This window comes from Panthera leo, chromosome A2, assembly GCF_018350215.1.
Source record: "Panthera leo isolate Ple1 chromosome A2, P.leo_Ple1_pat1.1, whole genome shotgun sequence".
NCBI classification, from domain to species: Eukaryota; Metazoa; Chordata; class Mammalia; order Carnivora; family Felidae; genus Panthera; species Panthera leo.
Genome location: NC_056680.1, coordinates 152,688,375 through 152,711,975, shown reverse-complemented (window position 1 = coordinate 152,711,975; position 23,601 = coordinate 152,688,375). Strand labels below are relative to the sequence as shown.

At 38.9% G+C, this 23,601-nt stretch overlaps 1 protein-coding gene across 2 annotated transcripts in view; it reads right to left on the bottom strand.

Annotated features, from left to right (window-relative positions):
- Nucleotides 1-8,868: 8,868 nt before the first annotated feature.
- The window catches only part of UBN2 (ubinuclein 2), a 78,173-nt gene continuing 63,440 nt past the window's right edge, over nucleotides 8,869-23,601 (bottom strand). Inside the window, exons 15-18 of one of the 2 annotated variants that reach the window (XM_042926087.1) lie at nucleotides 22,770-23,001; nucleotides 22,244-22,333; nucleotides 19,037-19,213; nucleotides 8,869-9,432 (exon numbers count right to left, since the gene is read on the bottom strand). In XM_042926087.1, the coding sequence (XP_042782021.1) occupies nucleotides 19,164-19,213; nucleotides 22,244-22,333; nucleotides 22,770-23,001 (372 nt within the window). In that variant the 3' untranslated portion in view covers nucleotides 8,869-9,432; nucleotides 19,037-19,163. Of the gene's footprint in view, nucleotides 9,433-18,171; nucleotides 19,214-22,243; nucleotides 22,334-22,769; nucleotides 23,002-23,601 lie in introns of both variants that reach the window. The other variant, XM_042926081.1, reaches the window with a different exon arrangement.

Below are 23,601 nucleotides of genomic sequence, written 5' to 3'. Positions count from 1 at the left end.
TGAATGTACAGTTCATATAGAATTAAATACTAAGTAGCATATATATTATAATTTCATATTCAATACTAATGTTTGCATATTATATATTTACATAGAGAGATAATGAGCTTACACAAAATACATACAGGACTTTTGTTTTTGACATTATGAAAGATTAGACGTGCAGAGAAATCTCTCAATATAAAACGCCTTAAGCACTGAGTGAAATTTTAACAAACACATAAAAACACTTTTTCAGAGCATGACAGAGCTGACAGCCAAGGGAGCCAGAGTAGCCAGAGGTGAGGAAGGAGGAGGAATAGGAAAATGAGCACTGATTTGCCCTGAAGATATCTATCTGTTGGGGCGCCTGGGTGGCGCAGTCGGTTAAGCGTCCGACTTCAGCCAGGTCACGATCTCACGGTCCGTGAGTTCGAGCCCCGCGTCAGGCTCTGGGCTGATGGCTCGGAGCCTGGAGCCTGTTTCCGATTCTGTGTCTCCCTCTCTCTCTGCCCCTCCCCCGTTCATGCTCTGTCTCTCTCTGTCCCAAAAATAAAAAAAAACAAAAAACAAGATATCTATCTGTTGATCCCTGGTGGCCTACAGTCGGGATTTCAATTTACTGTAGACAGTCAGAAGGGAAAAAAAGCCTCAGACTAGCATGGTGGGAGTCAGATCAAAAAGTCTTACAAAATGATGGAACCCCTAACATTGGCCTCGTTGGTGGGAATGAAAAAAATATCCCTGACTTCACCAAGAAGAGACTTTTCTGCGTGTGTGTGTGTGTGTGTGTGTTTAAGATTTTATTGTTTAAATAATCTCTACATCCAATGTGGGACTCAAACTCACAACCCTAAGTCAGAGAGTAGCATGCTCTACTGACTGAGCCAGCCAGGAGCCCTGAGACCCTTTGGTTTTAATCTCAGCTCAGGGTAGGGTAGCAGGGTGGAGAGCCTTCTTCTAAAGTTCCTAACTACTAGCAATAACCATTCACATGCATTTGTGGCTGAAATTCATCCTATCTCTGAGGCCCTGAAATCCCTAAGCTAACATTTAGTTTGAAGTGGTCCTGGGTTGGTAATGTTCCTAGGAGCTGGGAAGAAGCAAACTCAAATGCCCTTTAGAGGAACATACTTTATAAAAATCTAGGCCTTGAAGAATGCCCATAGCTGAAGTTATAAAGTGCAGGGATATATACTAAAAAATCACCAAATATACAGAAATAAGCCACTGTGAGCAAGTTTGCAGAAAATAATGACCCATGTGACTGGACCCACAGTGGGTCAAAATCTGACTCTGGTACCTGGGACTTTGCTCTGGGAAATGCTCCTGAGGCTCCCAACCCACTTCTTAAAAGCACATGCTAGGGTGCTTGGCCTCTCCCCTTGGTATATACATCACCAGCTAAAAAAGCTGTTTATAAGCCCAGGACAAAACAAGCTCCCAAGTGAAAATCATCAGATATTTGAGGAGTAGAGTCACAACAAAAGAGACGATAACTGGGACGAATCGTGCTAGACAAGCCAGAATGGAACAAGACAAAACAAGAACTTAAAAGAAGCACGGGAAAGATCCTTACTAAGATAGGAGAACAATAATAACAAACAAGCAGCTATAAGAACCAAATGGAAATAGTGGGTATGAAATACGTGATAGGTGAATAAAGCCAAAAGATTGGATAAAAACAAGAATGACTACATAGCTGGAAAATGAATAATGATCCAGATCAGCTCAAGGAATTTTCTCAGAAGGTACTGGAAGGAGATGGAAAATATGAGAGAACATTAAAGAGATGATGATGATGATGATGATGATGGTGATATGATGTAAATATATGTATGATATGTGTCCCAGGAAGAGAGGAAATAGATTTAGGAAAGGGAATATTTACAGAAATCCTAAGAACTTCTTTAAAAAAATTTTAAAGTCTATTTATTTTGAGAGAGAGAGAGAGCACAGATCACAAGTGGGGGAGGAACAGAGACGGGGAGGGGGGGGAGAGAGAGAATCCCAAGCAGGCTCCACACTGTCAGCACAGAGCCCGATGTAGGGCTCAAACTCACAAACCATGAGATCACGACCTGAGCTGAAATCAAGAGTCGGTCACTCAACCGACTGAGCCACCCAGGCGCCCCAGAACTTTCAAAAATTAAAGATAAAAAAGATTCCAATACAAAGATCTCATGGTGCACCACACAGGGTAAATATGGAAAAACTAAAACTTTGACACGTTCTAGTGAAATTTAAGACCATTAAAGACAAAAATGAAATTCTAAAAGCTAGAGAGAAGGAGCAGCTAGTCCACAAAAAAGTAAGAATTAGATTGACATCGATGTTTCTAATAAACACTGGAGACAAAACGCAATCAAGTTATGTTTTCTAAGTGATGAAGGAAAATAACCTGGAATATTATATCCAGCTAAACTCTTATTGAAATGTGAGAATGCAAAGATAATATGTTCAGACACGCAAGGCCTCAGAGAGTTTACAGCACACGGTCTCTTTGGGAACTCGCCTCGAAAAAGTACTTTTATACTTAATGTACTAAGCTACATACTATTAATTATACTAATATACTAACCACTTAATAAGCACATGAAAAGATACTCAACACCGTGAGTCATTAGGGAGATGCAAATCAAAAGAATGAGGTACCACTTCATACCTACCAGGATGGCTATCATCAAACAAACGGAAAATATCAAGTGCTGGCAAGGATGCAGAGAAATTTAAGCTCTCACATATTGCTAGTAGGGTGCAAAATGTTTCAGCTACTGTGGGAAACAGTTTTGTGGTTCCTCAAGAAGTTACGCAGAGTTACCATATGGCCTCTTAGGTACACACCTGAGAGAAGTGAAAACATCCATCCACACAAAAACCTGTCCAGTGGTCCCCCTTATCCGCAATTTCAGTCACCCACGGTCAACCATGGGCTGGAAGCAGATGATCTGCCTTCGGACAGAGTCAGAAGGTGAGGGGTAGTCGAATGCTATGCTACACTGCCTACGTCATTCACCTCACTTCATCTCATCATGCAGGCATTTGGTCATCTCCCGTCACCACAAGAAGGGTGAGGGCTGGGCAATAAGATATTTTGAGAGAGAGCATCTTCACATAACTTTTATTACAGTATATTGTTATAATTGTTCTGTTTTTAGTTATTATTGACAATCTCTTACTGTGCCTAATTTACAAATTAAACGTTATCATCGGTACGTATGCATAGGAAAACACATAGGATCTAGAGGGTTCAGTAGTATCCACGGTTTCAGGCATCCCCTGGGGGTCTCGGAATGTGTGCCACTTGGATCAGGGCTGGGGATCAGCACCGAACATGGTACCTAAATGTTCATAGCAGCATTATCCGCAATATCCAAAATGTACAAACAGCCTACGTGTCTATCAACTGATAAATGGATAAATTAAAAATGTGATATATTCATACAATGGGATATTATTCAGAATATAGATAACTGCGATATCAGGGCAAAACACATCATAAAGAAAAATGAGGGACATTCTATATTGGTGGAAAAAATAGATTAAAGAGATATCACCATAACGAACATATGTGCACCCAATAAAATTCATGATTCCTTGAAAAATTAGTAAGACTGAAGAAAACTGGCAAGACTGAAGGAGGACAAGGGAGAAGATGCGTATAAATGAAACAGAATGCAAGAGGAAAACAAAGAAAATGAAGATTATAAGAATGAAAAAATTATGAATACATTTCTCAGAAATTTTCTGGAAGTGCTGACCATGTGTCAGGGTTAGGGGGAATGTACTTGCTATAATCCAGTTCACACTTATGATCAGCATTCCCAGATAATTAGGAATAGAACTTTCTTAACTTCTTAAAATCTAAAAAAAAAAAAAAAATCTATATATCAACAACCTAGAATAAACAGCACACTTGAGAAAATTGAGACAAGGAACAAAGGAACAAAGATGTCACTTTCACCACTACTGTTTAAATAGTATTAAAGGACCAGTCTAATGCTCTAAGATAAGACGAAAGTGAAAGAATTGGGAAGGGAGATTAAACTGTCATTTTGAAAAGGTTATGTATTGATTTCAGTAATTTCGACACCCGACATGGGCTTGAATTCACAACCCCAAGATCAAGAGTCGCATGCTCTTCAAGTGAACCAGCCAGGCGCCCTGTCATTTTTTTGTAGATGATATGATCATCTTCATTGAAAAGCTAATAAAATAATCAGATGAGTTACTGGAATAGGAGAGTTCAGCAAAGTTGCTGGACACAAACTCAACTTTCAGAAATCAACAGCGTTCCTCGTTACCCACAAAAACCATGAGAGTATCGAATGGAGAAGAATATACCACCCATAAAAGCGACAACTATAAAGTACCTAGAAATCAATACACGAACAATACCTTTACGGAGAAAATTTAAAACTATAAAGTTAATAGAAGAAAGAGCAGGAAGATACATTTGTGGCACAGGGATAGGGAAGTATCTCCTAACAAGCGCCTCAACATACATGTAGACAAATAGATCAATTTGACTATTAAAAGTTAACATTTTCTGTTCAATTCAGGATGTCCTCCACAAAGTTGAAAGGGGGGTTACAGACTAAAATATCAAGCACACCTACAACTGGTAAGAGAGTATTATCTATAACAAAAGGATACAACGCGATCGAATAATAAGCGGAGATGAACAGGCAATCGGCAGAAGACGGCCTATAGCCTTTCTTGCAATAACAGGGAATTAGAGGCAACCTAGGTATCCACCTCCAGAGAAACGGGTATCTAGAACGTGGTGGATACATAGTATGGAATACTACACGGTGATAAGCAGCAACACACAGGATGTACACATAGCAACATGGACAAATTTAAGAAAAGTGAGAGAAGTAGGAAAGAGCAAAATTTATAGGCCCAGACCGTTCGTACAAATGAAATTTGTACATGCACTAAATAGCACTATTTTAGACGTGAACATGCATAACAAGGGGCACATATCAAGAGGGCACCTATGAGACACAGGGCGCTGGGGACTAAGGAAGGAAGGAGGAGCTGAATGTATAATAAAATGAGGGAATGAGTTGCTGTACTGAGTGATGGTGAACCACGTACTATGAATGGAGGCACGTGATTAACGCACTGCTTTGCATGTGAGGTACAATAAGGCAAAAAGAAACTGACACACGACACACACATGGAGTTTGGAAGTGCAGCGGCCACTTGGCCACGAAGGGAGAGCCTGAGGCTGTCAGAGGGCTATCTGTGAAATCTTGGCACTTCGAATGCCAGGGCAGAGACACGGCTAGACGGTGAGGACACCGAGTCACTGGATAAAGCTTCCCCTACTCGAGGCTCACTCTACACTACTCAGTTCTACGAACCAAAAGATTCTCTTTACTGTTGTGTTTAACAGACTTTACTTTTTAGACAAGGTTCTGGTTACTTTTTAAGCCAGGGGTTTGACATCTGCAATGAAAGAATTCTGATATTTATCCACTCCTGTACTGTAAGCTTTTTTTTTTTTTTTTTAAGAAAGATTAAAAAAAAAACAAAACCACTATGGTTTCACCTCTATAGTTTGGGAAGTTAGGAGAGCAAGAGGAAGTATGAATTTAAGAAGAAAAAAGGCAGAAGAGAGAGAGAGAATAATGTAGCCACCATTAATTAGCTCTTATGTGCTAGGCACGATGCTAGGTGCTTTCCATATCCAGTCTCTTAATTCAACCACACACCCCTCGTTGCTATCATCACTGTAGAAATAAGTTAACAGGCTAAAAGGTAAGCATCTTGTCTAAATTAGTGTCACAGCTTCAGAGCAGGGACTCGTGAACCCATCTAATGTCAGCCTGTTTTCCTTCATGCTATGCCACCTACTAGAAAAAAGATAGTGGGGAAATGGTAAAGGGACAGACACAGGGCACAGAAGAGGTAAATATACAGACAGAAAAAAACAAGCCATGTCAAGGCACACACTGACGAGGAAGGGCCATCGTTTTTGAGGCAAGGACACGCACGACACATCAGAGGGGGCATTCCTTTGAAGAAACTCATGGTCTCCCTCGCGTGTGACTCCACCCTTGGTGTACCCAGAGTCACCTCTTCTGCTTTTATTTCCAATTTTCCAAATTCCTTTAAACAAGAGATTGATTTTCCCAGGCATTTCTCAAAACTTTACTTGGATGAGAAGCAACGTCAGAGATTCCAGACCCTGACTTTGAAATCTAGGGTGTTAGGTCATTACTACCCACGCCAAAACGAACTTCCGTGTGATGTACATACACGGGATGTTACAGTTTGCCTTGTGATAGTAATCTAAGTGCTCATCAATAAAAATAAATACAATAAACCGTGATGATACCGTAAGTATGGAAGACTGTGAGCTGTCAAAAAGAACAGAACAGACCCCTATGTACTGATGTGGAATGATCTCCGAGACAACTGGAAAAAATGCTAGGTACTGTGCAGCAAAGTGCGTATGCTGAATTTATGTTAAAGAGTCAGGTACATATTTATACTTATAGCTGGAGAAATTTGTAGCAGTGGTTGCTCTGAGCAAAGAAAACAGGGACTATAGCCAGGAAAGACACGCTTTGCACTCTGTATGCCCATGTACTTGGTACTTTTTTTTTTTTTTAACCAAGTACAAGGATAATCTTTTCCAAAGAAAATTTTTATTTTAAATCAAGCAGTTCATTGTGCCTTCCCTCCAAAACAGAGCCAATTTGGGGCTCTAGCAGGATCTGAGTAGAAGAAATAAGGTCTTTTCCCTTTTCCCAGTGATGAGACAGGGAAGAGCCTCTTTCCCATTTTTCTTTCTTCCACCAAGCCCACCTGTTTCTTAAAAACAAACCAACAAAAGCCCTTTCTCACATCATCCACGTTTGTTGAAAATACATTTAAGTAAAAGGATACAGAACAAGCACTCACACCACGCCTCTGGACTTGGGAGTGTTGGTTTTTCTATTTTTCTGCGCCAGTGTGCATTTATATTTATGTCTGCTCTTTCTTAATGCCTGGATATCTTGGTCATTTCTTATTAAAAATTTTTTTTTACTTAGTATTATTTTTGTTTACTTAACCAAATCCTAACATGGCATTAGGCTGTTTCAATCGTTTACCACTGTACAGAAATCCTTGTACCATCCATTTCTCCCTTTGAATAAACTTATAAAAGCAAAGTAACTAACTCCAGCACCAATTGGTTCACTTTGCCTTTGAACTCCATCACTAGGAACTGTTCCATGCACCCGTTTCCTAACCAACCACTCTCCTGTGGCAAAGCTCAGGCCTGAGACAATTTCTTGCCTCCATGGACAGTGTCAGAAGTACTTCCTGCTGCATATATTCCACTATACTCCTTTGAAGAACCCCTTCTGGACACCTGGCCCTCGTTCAACTCTGGAAGGCTGGGAGCATTTCTGGATTACTTGTTGGCTCTCTAAAGGTTATTCTGAAATCCTTAACTCCTTGGGCCAAGTATCTTCTTAGAAACTTTTCCAAACTACAGAAATAATAATAAAACAGAACTAGGTTGAATGATGATAAAAGCTAACATTTACCTAGTACTTACTACGCGTCACCGTGATAATAAGTGCTTTACATGCCTAATGTTAATTGGAGTTACACGGAAAAAATTCCATGGTCAAAGAAACTCGGGGAAATTACAGATTTAAAAATATCTTGCTTACGATAACACCTTTAAATATGTTAATATACAAGATGGTGACAACATAGGTGAATGTAGTTGAATAACGATAGATACCTTTAGGGGCTATTACTACCAAGAATCTGCTTTGGCGTATCTGTCTTTAAATATTGTTTTTTAGTGAGGGCATTTGCAGCCTACGCTCTCCCCCATGCATGAGGACCATCCCTTTTAAAAATTCTTCCTCTTAATGATAACGCGCCAAAAATATGCATAAGTAAAAGGAAAAAAACACTCATATAATCACTCTATACTTTGGGGTATATGTCTTTTCTGTATTTTCTATGCATATATACATATTCGTTTATAAATGACAAACTGTTCAATTTCTCTCACATGTTGCTTTCTATGTCATCTTTTCCCCACTCTTTGTCACCAGAGTTCTAAGATTGAATTCTTTTTCTACTCTTTATCTTAATAATATTTTCTCCAGAGGTCTTCTACAAGTAAGGATTGAAAAGGTGATCACTTCTTGTTTGGGGGTCTTTTTTTTTCTTTTTTTTAAGTAATCTCTATCCCCAACATGAGCCTTGAGCCCATGACCCTGAGATCAAGTTGCACATTCTACCAGCAACTGAGCCAGCCAGACACCCCAAAGATGATCAGTTCTGCCGAATTCCCATATCTACATTTCAAACTTTGACCCTAGTAGTAGTATTCCTTGCTTTCTGTCACTCACACACACACACACACACACACACACACACACACACACACACACCCTATAACCCGGAGGAAGAACCTAGCAAGCCTACATTCCAGGACTTCCACAGTCTGGCTTCTACCAATCCCAGTATACACCTCACACCAGCCTCGTCTATTTCCTGACTCTGCTCGGGACATTCCCCTTTCCTTCTTCCTAGCCAAATCCCAGTATCCTGAGACCCAGCTCAGTGCCATCCAATTGACAAAATCTTCCCAGATCGCTCCAGTCCAATTTCTTCCCTGTTCTGAACTCACATGTCAGGCAGCAATGGACCACACCCTTGTGACAAATTTCGAATTGTTACCTTTTAACTTGTCATGAGACTGCAAAGTGTTTTGTCAATACCCTGAAGGTGGGGCCCCTGCCCTTTACTTCTGTATCCGATAGCGCTCAGCACAGTACAATACAGACAACATATACTCAACCACTACTAAAAGAATGAGGTATTAAAATCCAAGTTAGCCCAATAATACAACAGACACAAGAGTAATATGTACATTCCTCTTTATTTAATACAACACATAACACATACAAAAAGAAAAAAACACTCATGTAAAAGGTCCTGTCACAAAGGATAGACAGGAAACATCTACACGGAATCAAATAAGGCTCCTGCTTTAAAACAGGGATTTGCTAACTATACCTGGAATATGAGCAAGGCTGTTGCAACAAAACAAAAAAAAAAAAAAAAAAAAAAAAAAAAAATTTTTTTTCCCTGCACTGAAGGCGTATATCCACGGGGCTGATTTTCTCAATTCACAGATCCACATTTAGGAATGTTTAAGCCCTCTCACATGTCCAGAATTCATCAGGGTTTTCTGAAATGTGTGATCATTTTTTGGTTACGAAATTTACCTGTCCTTCTTTCTTCTTAGAAAATAGTGACAAGAGCTCTCTGAAAACTACAGACCGACAAGCCACCCAGAGTTTGGAAAGCTTTGCCACGGAAGTTCAAAGGGTGTGCAGAACCGAGAATGCAAAGGCAAGGTGGCAGTGGGAAGAAGAGTTTAGCTTCTGAGTCATTTCCTGGTGGCCCGCGTCCAATCAAGCACTGGGAAAGACAAAATGGAAACACCTGGGCTCAGTGCAGGGTCGGTAGCAGCAGTTTGGCCATATTCCTGCTCTCCTCAGAGCCGGAAATTAAACAAGCACCAGTTCGTCTCAAAAGAGCCTTATACAAACACACACACATACATACCCACACCCATTCACATGTCATCACCACCCCCTTTTATTTAAATTTATTATTTTTTTTACTAAAATAATACAAAAAAGGGAGACAGGTATATTTACAAAAATCCATGGCTGGTACAGTACATAATTTTTAAGACACACTAAATGCTACAATCTTTCAGGTCCTGAGATTATTACAAATATCAACTCAAAGCTGTGTTCAGGTCCAGTTTTAAAGGAGGAAAAAAAAAATCCCCAAATATTAAGTCACACACTTATTTAAAATACAGTATATCCCTTCAAGTGAGCAAAAACGCACCTCCCTACAAACAAACGCGATACAGTAATCAGTGCCTTTCACCCAGAGGAGCAGCAATTCTTTAGGCTCCTTCCTTCAAGATCGGTTGTGAAACATGTTGGCATCTCTACCAAGTGCGGAGGCGGCTAAGGTAAGAGGAAGATGTGTACCTGGAGGGAAGTTCCTCTACAGAGTGAACGTTCACTGTATAAATAAGTCCTGTTTTCTCCTTCTGTTACCAAACAAAAGTCTCTCCCTTATCAAAATGCATACCACAAGTGTTGGAAATATGTGCTTACCCAGACTAAAAATCAGAATCTTTATTTCCAATCAGTTATAGCAAATAGGTCTGCAGTTCCGCTATAATTTTACAACTGCGAATAAACTTTCTTGCTTGTAATGAAAGAGAGAAAACACCCATCACTTAGTTACCTTGGTAGACTTTGATTAACGTATTGTTTGGGGCACAAAATTTTCACCAGCCACAGATTTCATTTCCTTTTCTTTTAAGCTTGACAACGTTTAGTGAGCAAAACACAAAGGCAAGCCCCACATTATATACTCTTCTTAAGAACAGTTTGATATTTTTGATACTTTCTATAATATAATTTTTCAACGACAGCCAACAAAAGGACAGTACAAAGTTTGAATCTTTTCTATGGCTGGCCAGAGGAAATTATCTGTAGGTTGCAAACCTGCCTCTACTGGTGGAAGGGCCCCTTACTTATCAGAAGGTCTCAGACGGGATATGTAATTAATTATGTAGGCATAGCCAGGATTTAAAAAGTTGGCCATCTTTGGCCAATTTTCTAAACTCACTACATAAAAACAGCAATACTTTTATCAGCTGAGAATAACTTCTTTGTCTTTTAATGCCCCTTGCCCAAACCGGGGTCATCCTTGGTAAATTTGCAGGTTTGGGAAAGAAAAATCCTATGTGCTGCCACAGGGCACGTCCACCCTGCAAACAGCACACGACAGCCAAAAATGAGAAAAGTTTATGGTTGCGAGGACAGAAAATACAAGGTAGGTAAGATCTGACAAATTAAAGGCAGGTTGTCACACGGAAAAAGATGCCAAGTGGCTGGTCTTCGTTACTGCTGACTCTGAAATGTGCTTGGGGGTAGGTGGAGCTGTTAACTTCAAAAACAAAAGTATTTCCAAGTTATCTTGAGGAATAGTTATCTTTTTTGTATTTCAATTAGGTTTCCATTAGTGCTCTATTACGAAATATTTTAAAACTAGATTTAAGGTAAAATAGAATTATATTATTCTTAGCAAAATGGGAGAAAATAATGGGCAGAGTCTTCTGAGGAACATTAAAACTGGCAAGAATTTATATGGCCTGTGTGACTCAGGCCTTTGCAAAAGTAGGTTTATTCCAGGGGCGGTATGAAAATAAGCAAGGAAGAGTATTAGGAGAAATAAGAGCCCTGGATAAAAGTCTGCATCTTTTTTGAATAGCCTTGAAAAGTATCAAGAGGAGGCCATGAATTACAGCTACCACACTGTGTAGCAGGAGAGTAATCTAGTTTTTAATACAAGGGAGAAGAGAAAAAAAAATTCCAGTCACCAGTGATGATTCCAAATCCTGGAAATACAGACCCCCTTAACTATACTACTGAGATTTCTGGAAGTATTCTTGACCTGTTTGGGAAACAGTTCAGAAAACTGCTAACCTATTCTAAATAGAAATAGGTAAGAAAGACTGAGAAGTTCAAGAATTACAGTATGAGGAAATTAAATAAAGGTCACAAATAGCTACTTTCAAGCAAACAGTACTTTGGGAGTATCTGAGAAAAATGTCATTTACTGTCAAGTTGTTCAAAGACAGTCTCATTAAACTCCTCTGAGTTCCTGTCTGAGTCTGTGCTAGGATATAAACAGTCTCCTGGACGATGCCTGTACCGTAGTCTTCCCTTCTGAATTCAGTGGAGACACAGGAAAGATGGGCCAGGTGAGTGAGAAAAGGAGGTGAAAGTCTAACCTTTTTGCCCCAGACTCTTGACAACATGCAAGTGATATTCTAGTGTAGCAACTAGCTGATGAAATGGTTAACTTAAGAGCTCAAACTAGAGGTAAGAAGAATGAGGAAAGAAGGAATTCAACATTAAACATTCAAAGCTATTTTTAATTAGAGTCTGACCAACTGTTCAGCTCTATAAACCTGAACACTGTGCCACAGAATCTAAAACGTTCTCAGAACTGAACACTGGGACTATTTTATCTTAACAACCCAAAGACACTCCATGATTCTAACTACAGTTTTGCACCAGTAAAAGGATCTGTACTTAAGTTTTTGAATATAAAGTTCACATTTTAGGATAGAGGAACACACAAAATATCTCTGTGTTATGCTTCTGTTAATTTTCCCTACAGGAACAAACACACATTCAACAAAACCCTTATGCCTTATTTCTTTGGGTAGAAGTCATTTAACATCTATTATCTGAAGCATGGAAAAAGAGGGAAATGTGGAAAATAAAGAGTACGTTTATCTGCATAGCTGATATTTAGAGGTTACTAACTAAGGCCTTATCTGGAAAAAGCAGTAAACAACCAAAAAGTGATTTTTAAGGAAAAACATCCTATCACTAGATATTAAATGGGCCTTGGCCAGTTGTGGGAATTAACCCAGATGCTCGGTCTGCTTGGGCATGGTGCTTTCTCTTGACTCACTTGAGCTGGATAATTTCTTCCTTACGGTCTACATTCTCTTTCCTGACCCTGAATCTGTGCTGTAATTTAATTCTGCACACACTCTCTAATAATTGTTGCTTAGCATTTAGCCCTAACTAAAAATGCAGCATCCATTTTTTCCCGCTGTTGCTGTTGTTTGAAACGATAAAGGAAAATTGTAAGCCTCACTACTTAATATGCCAGGATGGAAAGTGGGATAAAATGATCTTCGTTTCTTCCTTAGAGATGAGCAAAAACCGGTTTCCTTCTACCCCCACCCTTCCCACCCGTGTCCCAGCTAAGAAGTGAATCCTGCCTCCCCTCTCCCCATTCTTCTGTAACCTGAGTGGCAGATGACTCCGCCTCCGTCGTGGGTGGAAGGAGCCTGAATTACACAGAGGTCGCCGGGCTAACGGTACACCCGGCTGACGGCGTGTAGCGCCTGCTCCTTCAGGGCAAAGCCAGAGAAGCCAGTAGTGACATGAATAGTACACAGTCTCTGATTTACAAGAATGAGGAGTTGTCCATTCCTGCTTAGAAGCTAAAAGCTTAGCTTTCCATCACCAAACAAGAGCTCTAAGGAAAGCAGACTGAGAAGATGGAAAAGTGAGACGGAAAAAACTTTCAGGATCATTTATCAACTTCAGTAGCCAATCACCCAACCTTTACCTAGCTGCAGCTCCACGGCCTTGGCAAAAATCACACATGTATTAACACCATAAAAGGCTAAAAAAGAAAATCTACTTACAATTAAGCAACTTAGTGTTATTCCCCCTCCCCACTTGTTAACCTGAAACTAACCATTTTCATCCCACCACAAATATGTTTAAATAATATGCATCTGAATTAGAATTCCAGTGATTCTTCTTTAAACTTAAAAATCATATGGTGCTTTTTATACCCATCATGGGGACACATTTTTTTAGCCTCTGCGGGAAGATGGTGATACTTTTTAAATCTATAGGACATTTAGAAAAACTCAAAGTATTTTTGAAATAGTAAAGTCTCTGATATCCCTGGGAGGTAGGTGAATATTATTATACCCAATTTTCGAATGGGTAGTCTGAGGCACGAAGGTTAAATGATATTCCCCCTGTTAAATATAGTAATTCAAGAATGACTCGCCCGAACTGAGGCTGCCAGATAAGCGCTGTGCTCTCAGGTAGCGCTACCAGGAGCCGCTGCTTGCTTGTTCGCCACCCGTCTCCTCTTCCCAATTAAAATGTCTTTAAAAGGGGGCACTTATTAGATATATTTGTACTGGGCTTTGAGGATTGGTTCAACTTAGTCTCCCTTAATGTATCATACCTGTTTTTAACAAGAAACAGATGAATCTTAGATACCGAAAATTAGGCCAGTTTGTTCAAGGGAGAAATCTAAATAACCATAAAATCAGAGTAAGCCAGATGTAATTATCTGGCAAATAAAAAGAAAACTGAAGATCTCTCAAGAATGCTATAGGTTATATGAGTGTTTACATGAGTATCTGAAGTCTTTCTGAGTTTATCAACCTTTTCACAGATATGCAGCTATATGAATTCTTCAAAAATAATTTCCCAGAGAAAAATCTGATGAACGTTTAATGTTGACAAAGTTGCCATCTTTGTTCAAAACTTATTCAGATACAACACCGAGCTTCTGACTCTAGCTGCCCATGTCTTTAGTCTTGCCTGCCATAACTTGATAAGTGCTCCTTATCAACTTGACCCACAAAAGACTGTTATTCCAATGCTTTCTCCAATAGTACTCATGCCAAGTTTGAAGGGCACAGAGCAGTGGGTTACATCCAGGATGGTCAATGAGTCCACTAAATTTATTTTACTTGAAATAAATGACTTATTATATTTAGGTATTTTTGTTAACTTCTACAAACAGATACTCAAAGGGGGAAGATAGCATCTTGTATAAAGACAGTTTCCCAATCTACCCATTTGAATTGACTAAAACAATGGAATAAACAAGCCAGAAGTTTTGCAAACACTGAAAGGAGTGTGTTTGGAAAGGATGCAATGGTACAGCAGCTACTAGTTATACACACACACACACACACACACACACACACACACACACATATGTATATGTATATATATGTATATGTATATATATGTATATATATGGATATGTATATTACATATGTATACATATATATGTATGTATGTATCTTATACATATATCCTTATACTTATAAAACAAAAAAAGGAAGAATAATATTACAGCATGACATGATGTTGGCAAGTATGAGATTCTTCCTCCTGAATCCCCTGACTTATTAGCCTGTACTTTAGGATATCTGAGAACACTTTCAAGAGGGGGAAAAAGAAAGAAAAAAAAGGCACTTAACGAAGACAAAGGCCTGAATTGAGCGTGTTTTAGAGGAATAAGCATTTTACCAGAGCTAAGAAGTGATTTACAGAGAGTTAAACTTTTCCCCTTAAATTTTATAAAATAAAATTGCAGAACATGTTTGTAATCATTTACCTACTACTGCATTTTTCTTCTGCTTATTACAAAAGCAAAAAACATAACAAAACAATCATACATGCACAAGAGAAAGTAAAAGTGCCCCTTTTGAGAACATATGGTCAGCAGAAACTATAGTGCTGAAGCACAAGGGAAAGTTCTCAAGTTTGGCCTGATTATAGATTTTTCTCACTCTTCTATTTCTAATTTAAAACAAAGCAAAACAAAACATCAACGAACCAAAAAGGCAAACATAAATTCAAAACCTAAGTGATAATAAAAAGAATACAGGGACCAACCAGTGTGCTTTTACGGTACACTCCTAAAATAAAGTATCCTAACTCTATACATGGGTCAAGTTATATGACAAAACCTCCTAGAAATGAAGAACTGTAAATTAGATTAAAATCGACCAATACAGGCAAAGTTCATGTTACAAATGTAGCAGCAAATATGATAGATAACTGGAGTTCTAAGAGATGATCCCAAGGGACATAGAGTTCTCACAATCAATGGCAGTTTGATTAACAGCAGAATTTCCATTTCAGAAAACGTCTTGAACCAAGTAGAGGTGGAAAGGGGAGTGGTAAGGGCAACCGGAACAGACTAGACGTGTCTGCCCTTTCCAACCCTGGGTAGTAAACAATTTAGATCTGCTTTGGAGGGGGTGGGGTGGGGTGGGGTGGGGTGGGTGGTTGGGGATCCTGGGTTAAAAATCTTTCCCAATACGTTGTTTTCAAACAGGTGTCAAACCCACAGTATCCAAACATGTATGTGCCCGGTTCTTCCTCCTACCTCGGTGATGCAATACACCCTATTCAACTTCTAGGATATAAAAAAAATGTAATTTGGGGTAACAACATCCATCAAAGGGGTGGCAGGCATGACAGAATGTACTAACACAATCCTCTGATTTCCTCAGAATATCGGGATTTTGTGACTTCAGATTAACTTCACTTCTTTTTCCAAAACGTTTTTCTTCAGGCTGTTTTAAAACCATGATTTCTTTTACACTTGGATTTGAGAAGCATGTGAGAAAGAATTAGAATTGAGTTATAGTGGAATTATTGCTTGCATTGACTTTGGAGGCTCTGAATGAGCTTGACACTTTGCTCCCAAACAGTCTCCAACTGAGGCTCAGCACTGCTATCTCTGAAGACAACTCTGCTGACCGTTATTGCTTGTGAATACTGAGGATTAACTTGTATGTACAGTAACAGCTTATACATCAGTGAAGGCAATTTAAAATACACGACAGTTGAAAACAAAACAGCTTAATTTTCCTGAATCAAGAATCCCGCTGACTGGGACATAATTAAGTGTGCTGATTATTTTTGCATTGGGATGTTGCTAATGCTCTTCAGAAATACACATTGCTCTATATCCTTTCCAATTACTCACCGTTTTAAAAAATAACACGATTTGACTTTTAAGTGCAAAAATACAGTATGAGTCACAAGTCTCTGTGCTAAAAAATAACCAATTTATATGGTTGTATTTAGTAAGAAAAACTGTAAAGACAGGCACCCATAAAGTATGGACACCATTTTCAATGTTATGATCTAGAAAAGAAACAGTTCTGTATTTACATCTAGGAGCTCTCTGGTCATACTTATCTATTAAGAAATATAAAGATGTTTGTTTCATTTGTACAACATAAAAGGGTCGTCTTGATTGAAATGGACGAAAGTTAGTGAAAATGTGGTGGGGGGCTGAGGGGGGGGACCAGGTAGCAGTCCTCAAGGAATCAAGAGTGAAGAGAATAGAATATCATCTCCATATATATGGACTTTTCAGAGCCAAGAGCCTTCAGATAATTTTAATGGTTAGTTATAAAATAATACTTGGGGGAAGAATTGATAATCCTGTTCTTCTCTAATGACAACCAAGAATTGTCAGGGATCTTCACGTAGCATGATTCAGAACTGATGGATTTAAGAAACCGAAATTATTCCCTGACTTACATTAGTAATGAATTTATATATAAATAAATCTTCATATGCACACAGATGAACACATACACAATTATCAGCAGGAAGAGAGATTAGTATGCACTATGACTTCTCTCCTGGTGTGGGAAGTAAAACAAAGGCTATTGCTTCCCAAAGGAAAACTCCCATAGAGTATTAGCAAAGACTTCTTTTTCCAAATTAGATAAAAGCAACAAGTATACTACACTCGAATAACTCAAGAATTGGGTAAGCTTCCCTAATTTAAAAAACCAAACAACCTTTAATTAAACATATTCGATTCAAGTCAAGCCTCGCTGCAACATCCCAATATCCTTCCAACTGGGGTTGATACAACATTCTTATGTTTTACTGGTAAACTAAATTCTTAGGGGCAAGTAATTATATCAGTGATTCCTTTGAAATAATCCTTTCCCCTTACTGTAAAAAGTTCTTGGAACTAAAGCTTTCAGTTACTTATTAACTTGTTGCTATGAAGCAAGCCAATGTGACTTTGAAGTCAAAATATAGGTATACAGATCTGAACAGATCTGTGGTAATTTATTCACAGTCCTATAGGCTATTTGGGACTTGTGCTTGTAAAAGGAAAAAAGGGCCAGGTTAATACACTTATTTGAAGAAATGTAAGGGTATAGGGTGACTTGTAATGAAAAAAGATGCAAATCTTGCTACTATCAATTTCATGCTGTTTTTTAGGTTAGTCTATTGTTATAAATGGATCAAGCTTACACCAATCATGGGTATAGTTTGAAAACATTCAGAAGCCTAAATAGGGAGAAAAGGAGACAAGACCAAAGGTGAGGGTAAAAAAAAAAATCAAATCCAATATATTCAAAAAGAACCATAAATTTCTCCCTTAACATCCTTTGTTGAGTATGTATTTGCATAAGGAAGCTATAAGAACTGAGCAGTTTTGTTATCCCGTTATCTGCAGCTTTACTCACATATCAATATTCTCAGTAAATATTAATAAAGCTTGAAGATCCCAAATGCTCCAAATCAATTTCACTACACTGGATACAGGGAGTAAAAATACACTGTGATTGTTATAAAAAATAATCCCTTATACACATAATGATCCTAATGTAATTCCTCCCTTTAAAATACTATCTTAAAAATTCCAAAAATAGATATATGCCATTTGAATGACCAACGAAGAGGCATGTGTAGTACACACTCACGCCTGTCTCTATCAACAATTAAGAATCACCTGAAGTACCACTAGCTACAAGACCAGGAGAAGTTGTGAACCGAGGTGCGGCTGGGGAAGTTTACAGTTCAGGGTGTTGGGCCTGCAGGGGCTAGGAGCACCGAAGTCGCAGCCCTACGTCAAAGATCCCCATTTCTGAAGAGTCACATTTTAACATCAAGAATGGAAGTAAGAATTAACCAGTCAATACCAGATGCACAAATCACCTGAAGGAGAGTTAAGTACCTGCTTCTGAATGGAAGATGAAATTGACCCTTTTACAAAAAGGGGACATCTAAGTTTGTCTGTTAAGAGCAACAGGCTCAATTTCTTCACTTTTAAAAATCTTGATGATTTAATAATATGTATCACTGTGCTAAAATAACTTTCCTGAAACATCTTTAGTCCACTGATTTACATGGGGGGTTGCTACACACTGGAGAAGATTCAAGTTTGTTCAGGACTTGTGAGAGTACAGGATTTCCTCAGCTACTGTCTGGATCAAACACAGGGTCGTTAATTTTGTTGTGTGGCAAATCTGCTGCATAGTCCACTCAGATAAACATGATTGTTACTCCTGACAAACTGGCCTAATTCCAGATAGACTGCCTTTTATTATGCGATTATGTCTACAAGTGTTCAGATCCAACCCCCAGGATGGATGGAGTTTACCCAAATCCTCAGATTCCTTCTTTCTCCCCCGGGGAAAAAAATCAAATTTGTACTTCTGTGGGTTTGACAACTGAGTCTCTTTCAAGTCAGTTAATATGGTCACTTTGTCTTTCTTTAGAGGAGACCACAGGTCACTAACTTTGCACGAAAGCATTTCTTCCTCCTGCACCTGGCTTGACTCAAGTAATGTTCTCTTTTCTTTTTTCCTCCTCACCACAGTGCTTGGGACGAGAGAATGTAAACATCGACAGAACAGCAGCCCTATGACCACATGAGTACTTTCCCATCAGGTAGATTCCATCAGCCAGCTGAGTGTCTCATCTCCATTGCTCGCTGGGAAGTCACTGAGATTTCCGTGGTAATTTAGTGTCCCCTTTACTTTGGCCTCCATCTGAGAAAAGAGATGTTTAATTGGGCTGTGTCGGTGTGTTATAAAAATACATATTAAAAGCAAACAGAGCAATGAGAACAATTAACGTTTAATTTCCACGTGAAATGACACTGCTAAAAAAGATAACCTTTAATAATTTACATGCTATGTATGGCATTACAGAGGTTGAGAAACATAAGAGAACTCAACAAAAAAGATCCTCTTAAGTCAAATGGCTGTGGTTCAATTGGTTTTCAGTTGAAATACTATTATTATCCATCTCAGAACCCACTGTGTCAAATGCTATGAGGATCACAAAGGAACATAAAAAAGACATAATCCCCACCTTCAAGGAACCTACCACATCTTTTGATCCCTTTAGAAGACAAAGTCAATTTCATTTTCTTGCAAGTGAAATTAAATTCCTTGCCATGACATAGCATTTGATAATTAATTCTCGATTATTTATGTAAATAAATGGGATACACTGGTAGTGAAAATTCCAGCTGAGTCTTTGTTTTGGTCCTAACCTGGCAAAAGTTGTAAGTGATAGGAAAGTCTGCTAACTGGGAACAACGGTTTCTAGTTTTACATGTGTGTTGTTTTTTTTTTTAATGTTCATTTATTTTTCAGAGAGAGAGGGAGAGAGAGAGCGTGTGAGCAGGGGAAGGGCAGAGAGAGAGGGAGATACAGAATCCGAAGCAGGCTGTAGGCTCTGAGCTGTCAGCACAGAACCTGAGGCGGGGCTCGAACTCAAGACCATGAGATCATGACCTGAGTCAAAGTCGGACGCTCAACCGACTGAGCCACCCAGGTGCTCCTTACATATGGTTTTTAGCTTTTAATTGGGAAAATGTTGATTATTGTATGTATTTATTTATATGCTGACTTATTTCTTAAATTTTAGTTAGTTGATTACTCTATTTAAAATGGGCAAGACTAGAACCCAGTGACCTTAAGAGCCAACAAAATATAGAGAAAGTTTAACAAGGTACTGCCTTAGCAAGGACAATGAAGCCTCCCACTCCTAAGCCTGAGAGAAAAAGGCAGGGGGAGGCATGAATGGTAGAGACACACAGGTGAAAAGGAACAAACTGCCGTATTACAAGATCAACCTCAAGGCTGGAGGAGACCACGTGTCACACTGCTAGGTTCATTCATGTGGTATCTAAATTACTCTGGTAAAACATAAAACAAAAAACTGCCTCTATTGAAGAAACTGCCTCTGTTGTATCAATGAGAGAGGATGATTGTTTCAAAAGCTGTATAAATAGGACACTATTAAAATAACTTTGGTGACAACATCTAAGGAATTGGTTTTTCCATTCATAATGAGATCTTATGTACTTGTGTTTGCAGGGAGAATGATGTGACCTAAGGTATGATTAAATTCATAAAATGGCAAGGAAGGATTGTGCTCAAAGCAGGTTTGGGAAACTACAAAATAAAATACTCATATTAACTGGACTGTGAGATTGTCTAGACCAAGGTTTGGCCCAAGGGCCAAATGTGGCCCACCACTACTTTAAAAAGTTGTATAGGAACCCAGCCACACTCATGCTACATATTTATCTATGGCTGTTTTCGCAATAGAATGGCAGAGTTGAGTAGTTGTGATAGATACTATATGGCCTGCAAAGCTGAAGATATTTACTGTTGAGGCCTTTACAGAAAAAGTTTGTATTATATATAAAATGAATATAGAGAAGTTATATTCATTCTCTCAAGGAGCTTGATCTTATGAAGCATGAGATCATGACCTGAGCTGAAACCAAGAGCTAGACACTTAACCAACTGAGCCACGCAGGTGTCCCTCAAAGATCATTTTATTTATTTTTTTAAGTTTATTTATTTATTTATTTATTGAGAGAGAGAGAGAGAGGAAGAAAGAGAGGGACAGAAAAAATGAGCAGGGAAGGGGCAGAAAGAGATGGGGAGAGAGGATCTGAAGCAGGCTCTGTGCTGACAGCAGACACCCCAACACAGGGCTCAAACTCACAAACTGTGAGATCACGACCTGAGCTGAAGTCGGATGCTTAACTGACTGAACCACCCAGGTGCCCCTTCAAAGATCATTTTAAATGCAGTGGCCAAAAAGAATAGTGAGATCCCAGTCAACCTGCAAAGTTAAGAGGCCAGTTGAACACTTATTTCTGTTCAAAAGATCCTGAAAATGGCCTTCAAGAATAGTATCAGCAGTCTACTGAGGTCGACTGCTGTTGAAAGCAATAACCTAGAGGTCAATATGTTATGTCCAATGTCCACTATCTAATTTCAGAGTGATCTAGCTGGGCTGCAAGTGTGTAACCCATACAGTTTGGAGGGTATTAACTGAATTACTGCTAAAAGGCAGAAAAGGTACCAAGTCAGACTTCCCAGATTTGTATCTCAGATCACTTACTACTGTATCATCTTGGGCAAGTTGCTTATCTCTAATTCAGTTTCCTGATCTATAACAATGGGGATTGTTATCAGCACACTCACAGGTGTTGTAAGGATTAAATTAGCTAATACACGTCAGTAGTCACAAGACTAACTGGCACTTAGTAAACCTTCAAAATGTGAACTATTGCAACTACTGGACATGACTTTTGTACACTGTTTTACGAGTCCTCTTCTTCGTTATCGTTTCAATATAACAAATACCTTCAAAATGTTTTCTTCAGGGGCGTATGGGTGGCTCGGTGGGTTCAATGTCCTACTCTTGGTTTAGGCTCAGGTCATGATCTCACGTTCCTGAGATCAAGCCCCATGCTGGGCACCGTGCTGGGTGTGGACCTTGCTTAAGATTCTCTCTGTTCCCCTCTCTCTGCCCCTCTTCCACTCGTGCTATTCTGCTCTCAAAAAAAATTTTTTTTTCTCCACATGTAACAAAAGGTCTCTTTACCTATTTCCTCTCCTTACAAGGAGTTTGTTGCTAATGAGGATTCAGTCATGTGAAAATCTGTTTTTTCCAACTTTTGTCATCCCATTTAGTTTCCAGAGATGTTTAATCCAATCTATAAATCTATATAAATATTATGAGATGAAAAAAATAGGTGGCTTTCTTACCATTGAATGTTTGCTGTAAATGTGTAGGCAGAGGTGAGTGGGAAAGTGTTGCTGCATGCTGAGCTCCTGGCTGTAAACCCTTTAGTAAATCTGAGAGAAAAACAGAATTGTCAGTGATCTTCTTCAATCTAACACTTAATTGCTCTTAGATAAAAAATGGAAATAGTTTAATTTATATAATGTTAAGCACAGCCCCTGATTTCAAAGTCCTCCTTAGAGTACATACATTGAAAAAATGTACATATATAAATACGTATATGCAAATAACCCAGCAAATTTGACTGCCTCTTATTATAAATTTCATTAAGATAGCAATGTGGTATAGATGGTTCATTTAAGGACTGTAAATAAATTCTGAATCCACCAATTTGATTTATTCTATATAAATGAAATTAAACTGCATTTCTTAAAGAAAATTCTGTAATCTTCACTAACTCCAAATGGACTACTCTCAATCAGTATAAATTCATGAGTTTTCCCGTTCTGTCAAACTAGGTAGGCAAGTAACTAAAAGAGCCCCACTTACTCTGAGTTAGGCTATGGTGGAAAGCGGCTGAGGTAGATCCCGAGGTGGTTGTCACTCCAGCTGTGTCCGTTCCAAAGCCAAGTAGCTCCAAGGGAAACTGGAAGGGCATGGTCACTGGAACAAGGCCACCCAGCATCCCAAAAGGAGTCACATTTTGATTTGTTACAGACAAAGGTGATGTCATGAGAGTCAGAGGTGAGGCATTAGCCAATAATGATGCTCCTGCTGTGGACTGCAGAAACCAGGGGTCAAAATACATAAGAAATCAAATCTTTAACCTGAATTGATTTATTGTATTTAATATCCTCATGGGCGCAAGACTGTGTCCTAACTCTACTCTAACAGAAACTTCATGAGACAGAAAATAAAGACCGAGGCGAAAAGTGTATTTCTAAGAGCTACCATATTGGTTTTGGAACTAATTCTCTACTCAGCTCTTCATCACCAGTTTAGACTCCTTGACTTATTTTAATGTCTATATTAACACGTCTTTCTCACCTCAGACTTCTACTTTTGCTTCTAAACCCTAGATCTGAGCCACTCACTAGCCATTAATTTCATTTAATTTCAATATGATCTTTGAAAATGATCATAATGTAATTTCAAAAGGTAATTTCATTGTTTTACCACCTTCCTGACACAATCCCCATGGTTATTGTTCCAGACTAGCATTCTCTCAGAGCCCCTAATGCAATACCCTCTGCTTTCATCATAAAGCCTTAAAGAAATGAGGCCATCCCAGATGTTCTTCCTCATCATTAGCCTTACCTGTCTCTTCTCCAAGACTAACCATCTGACCATGCCATGAATCCCACCTATGCAGAACTTTCTG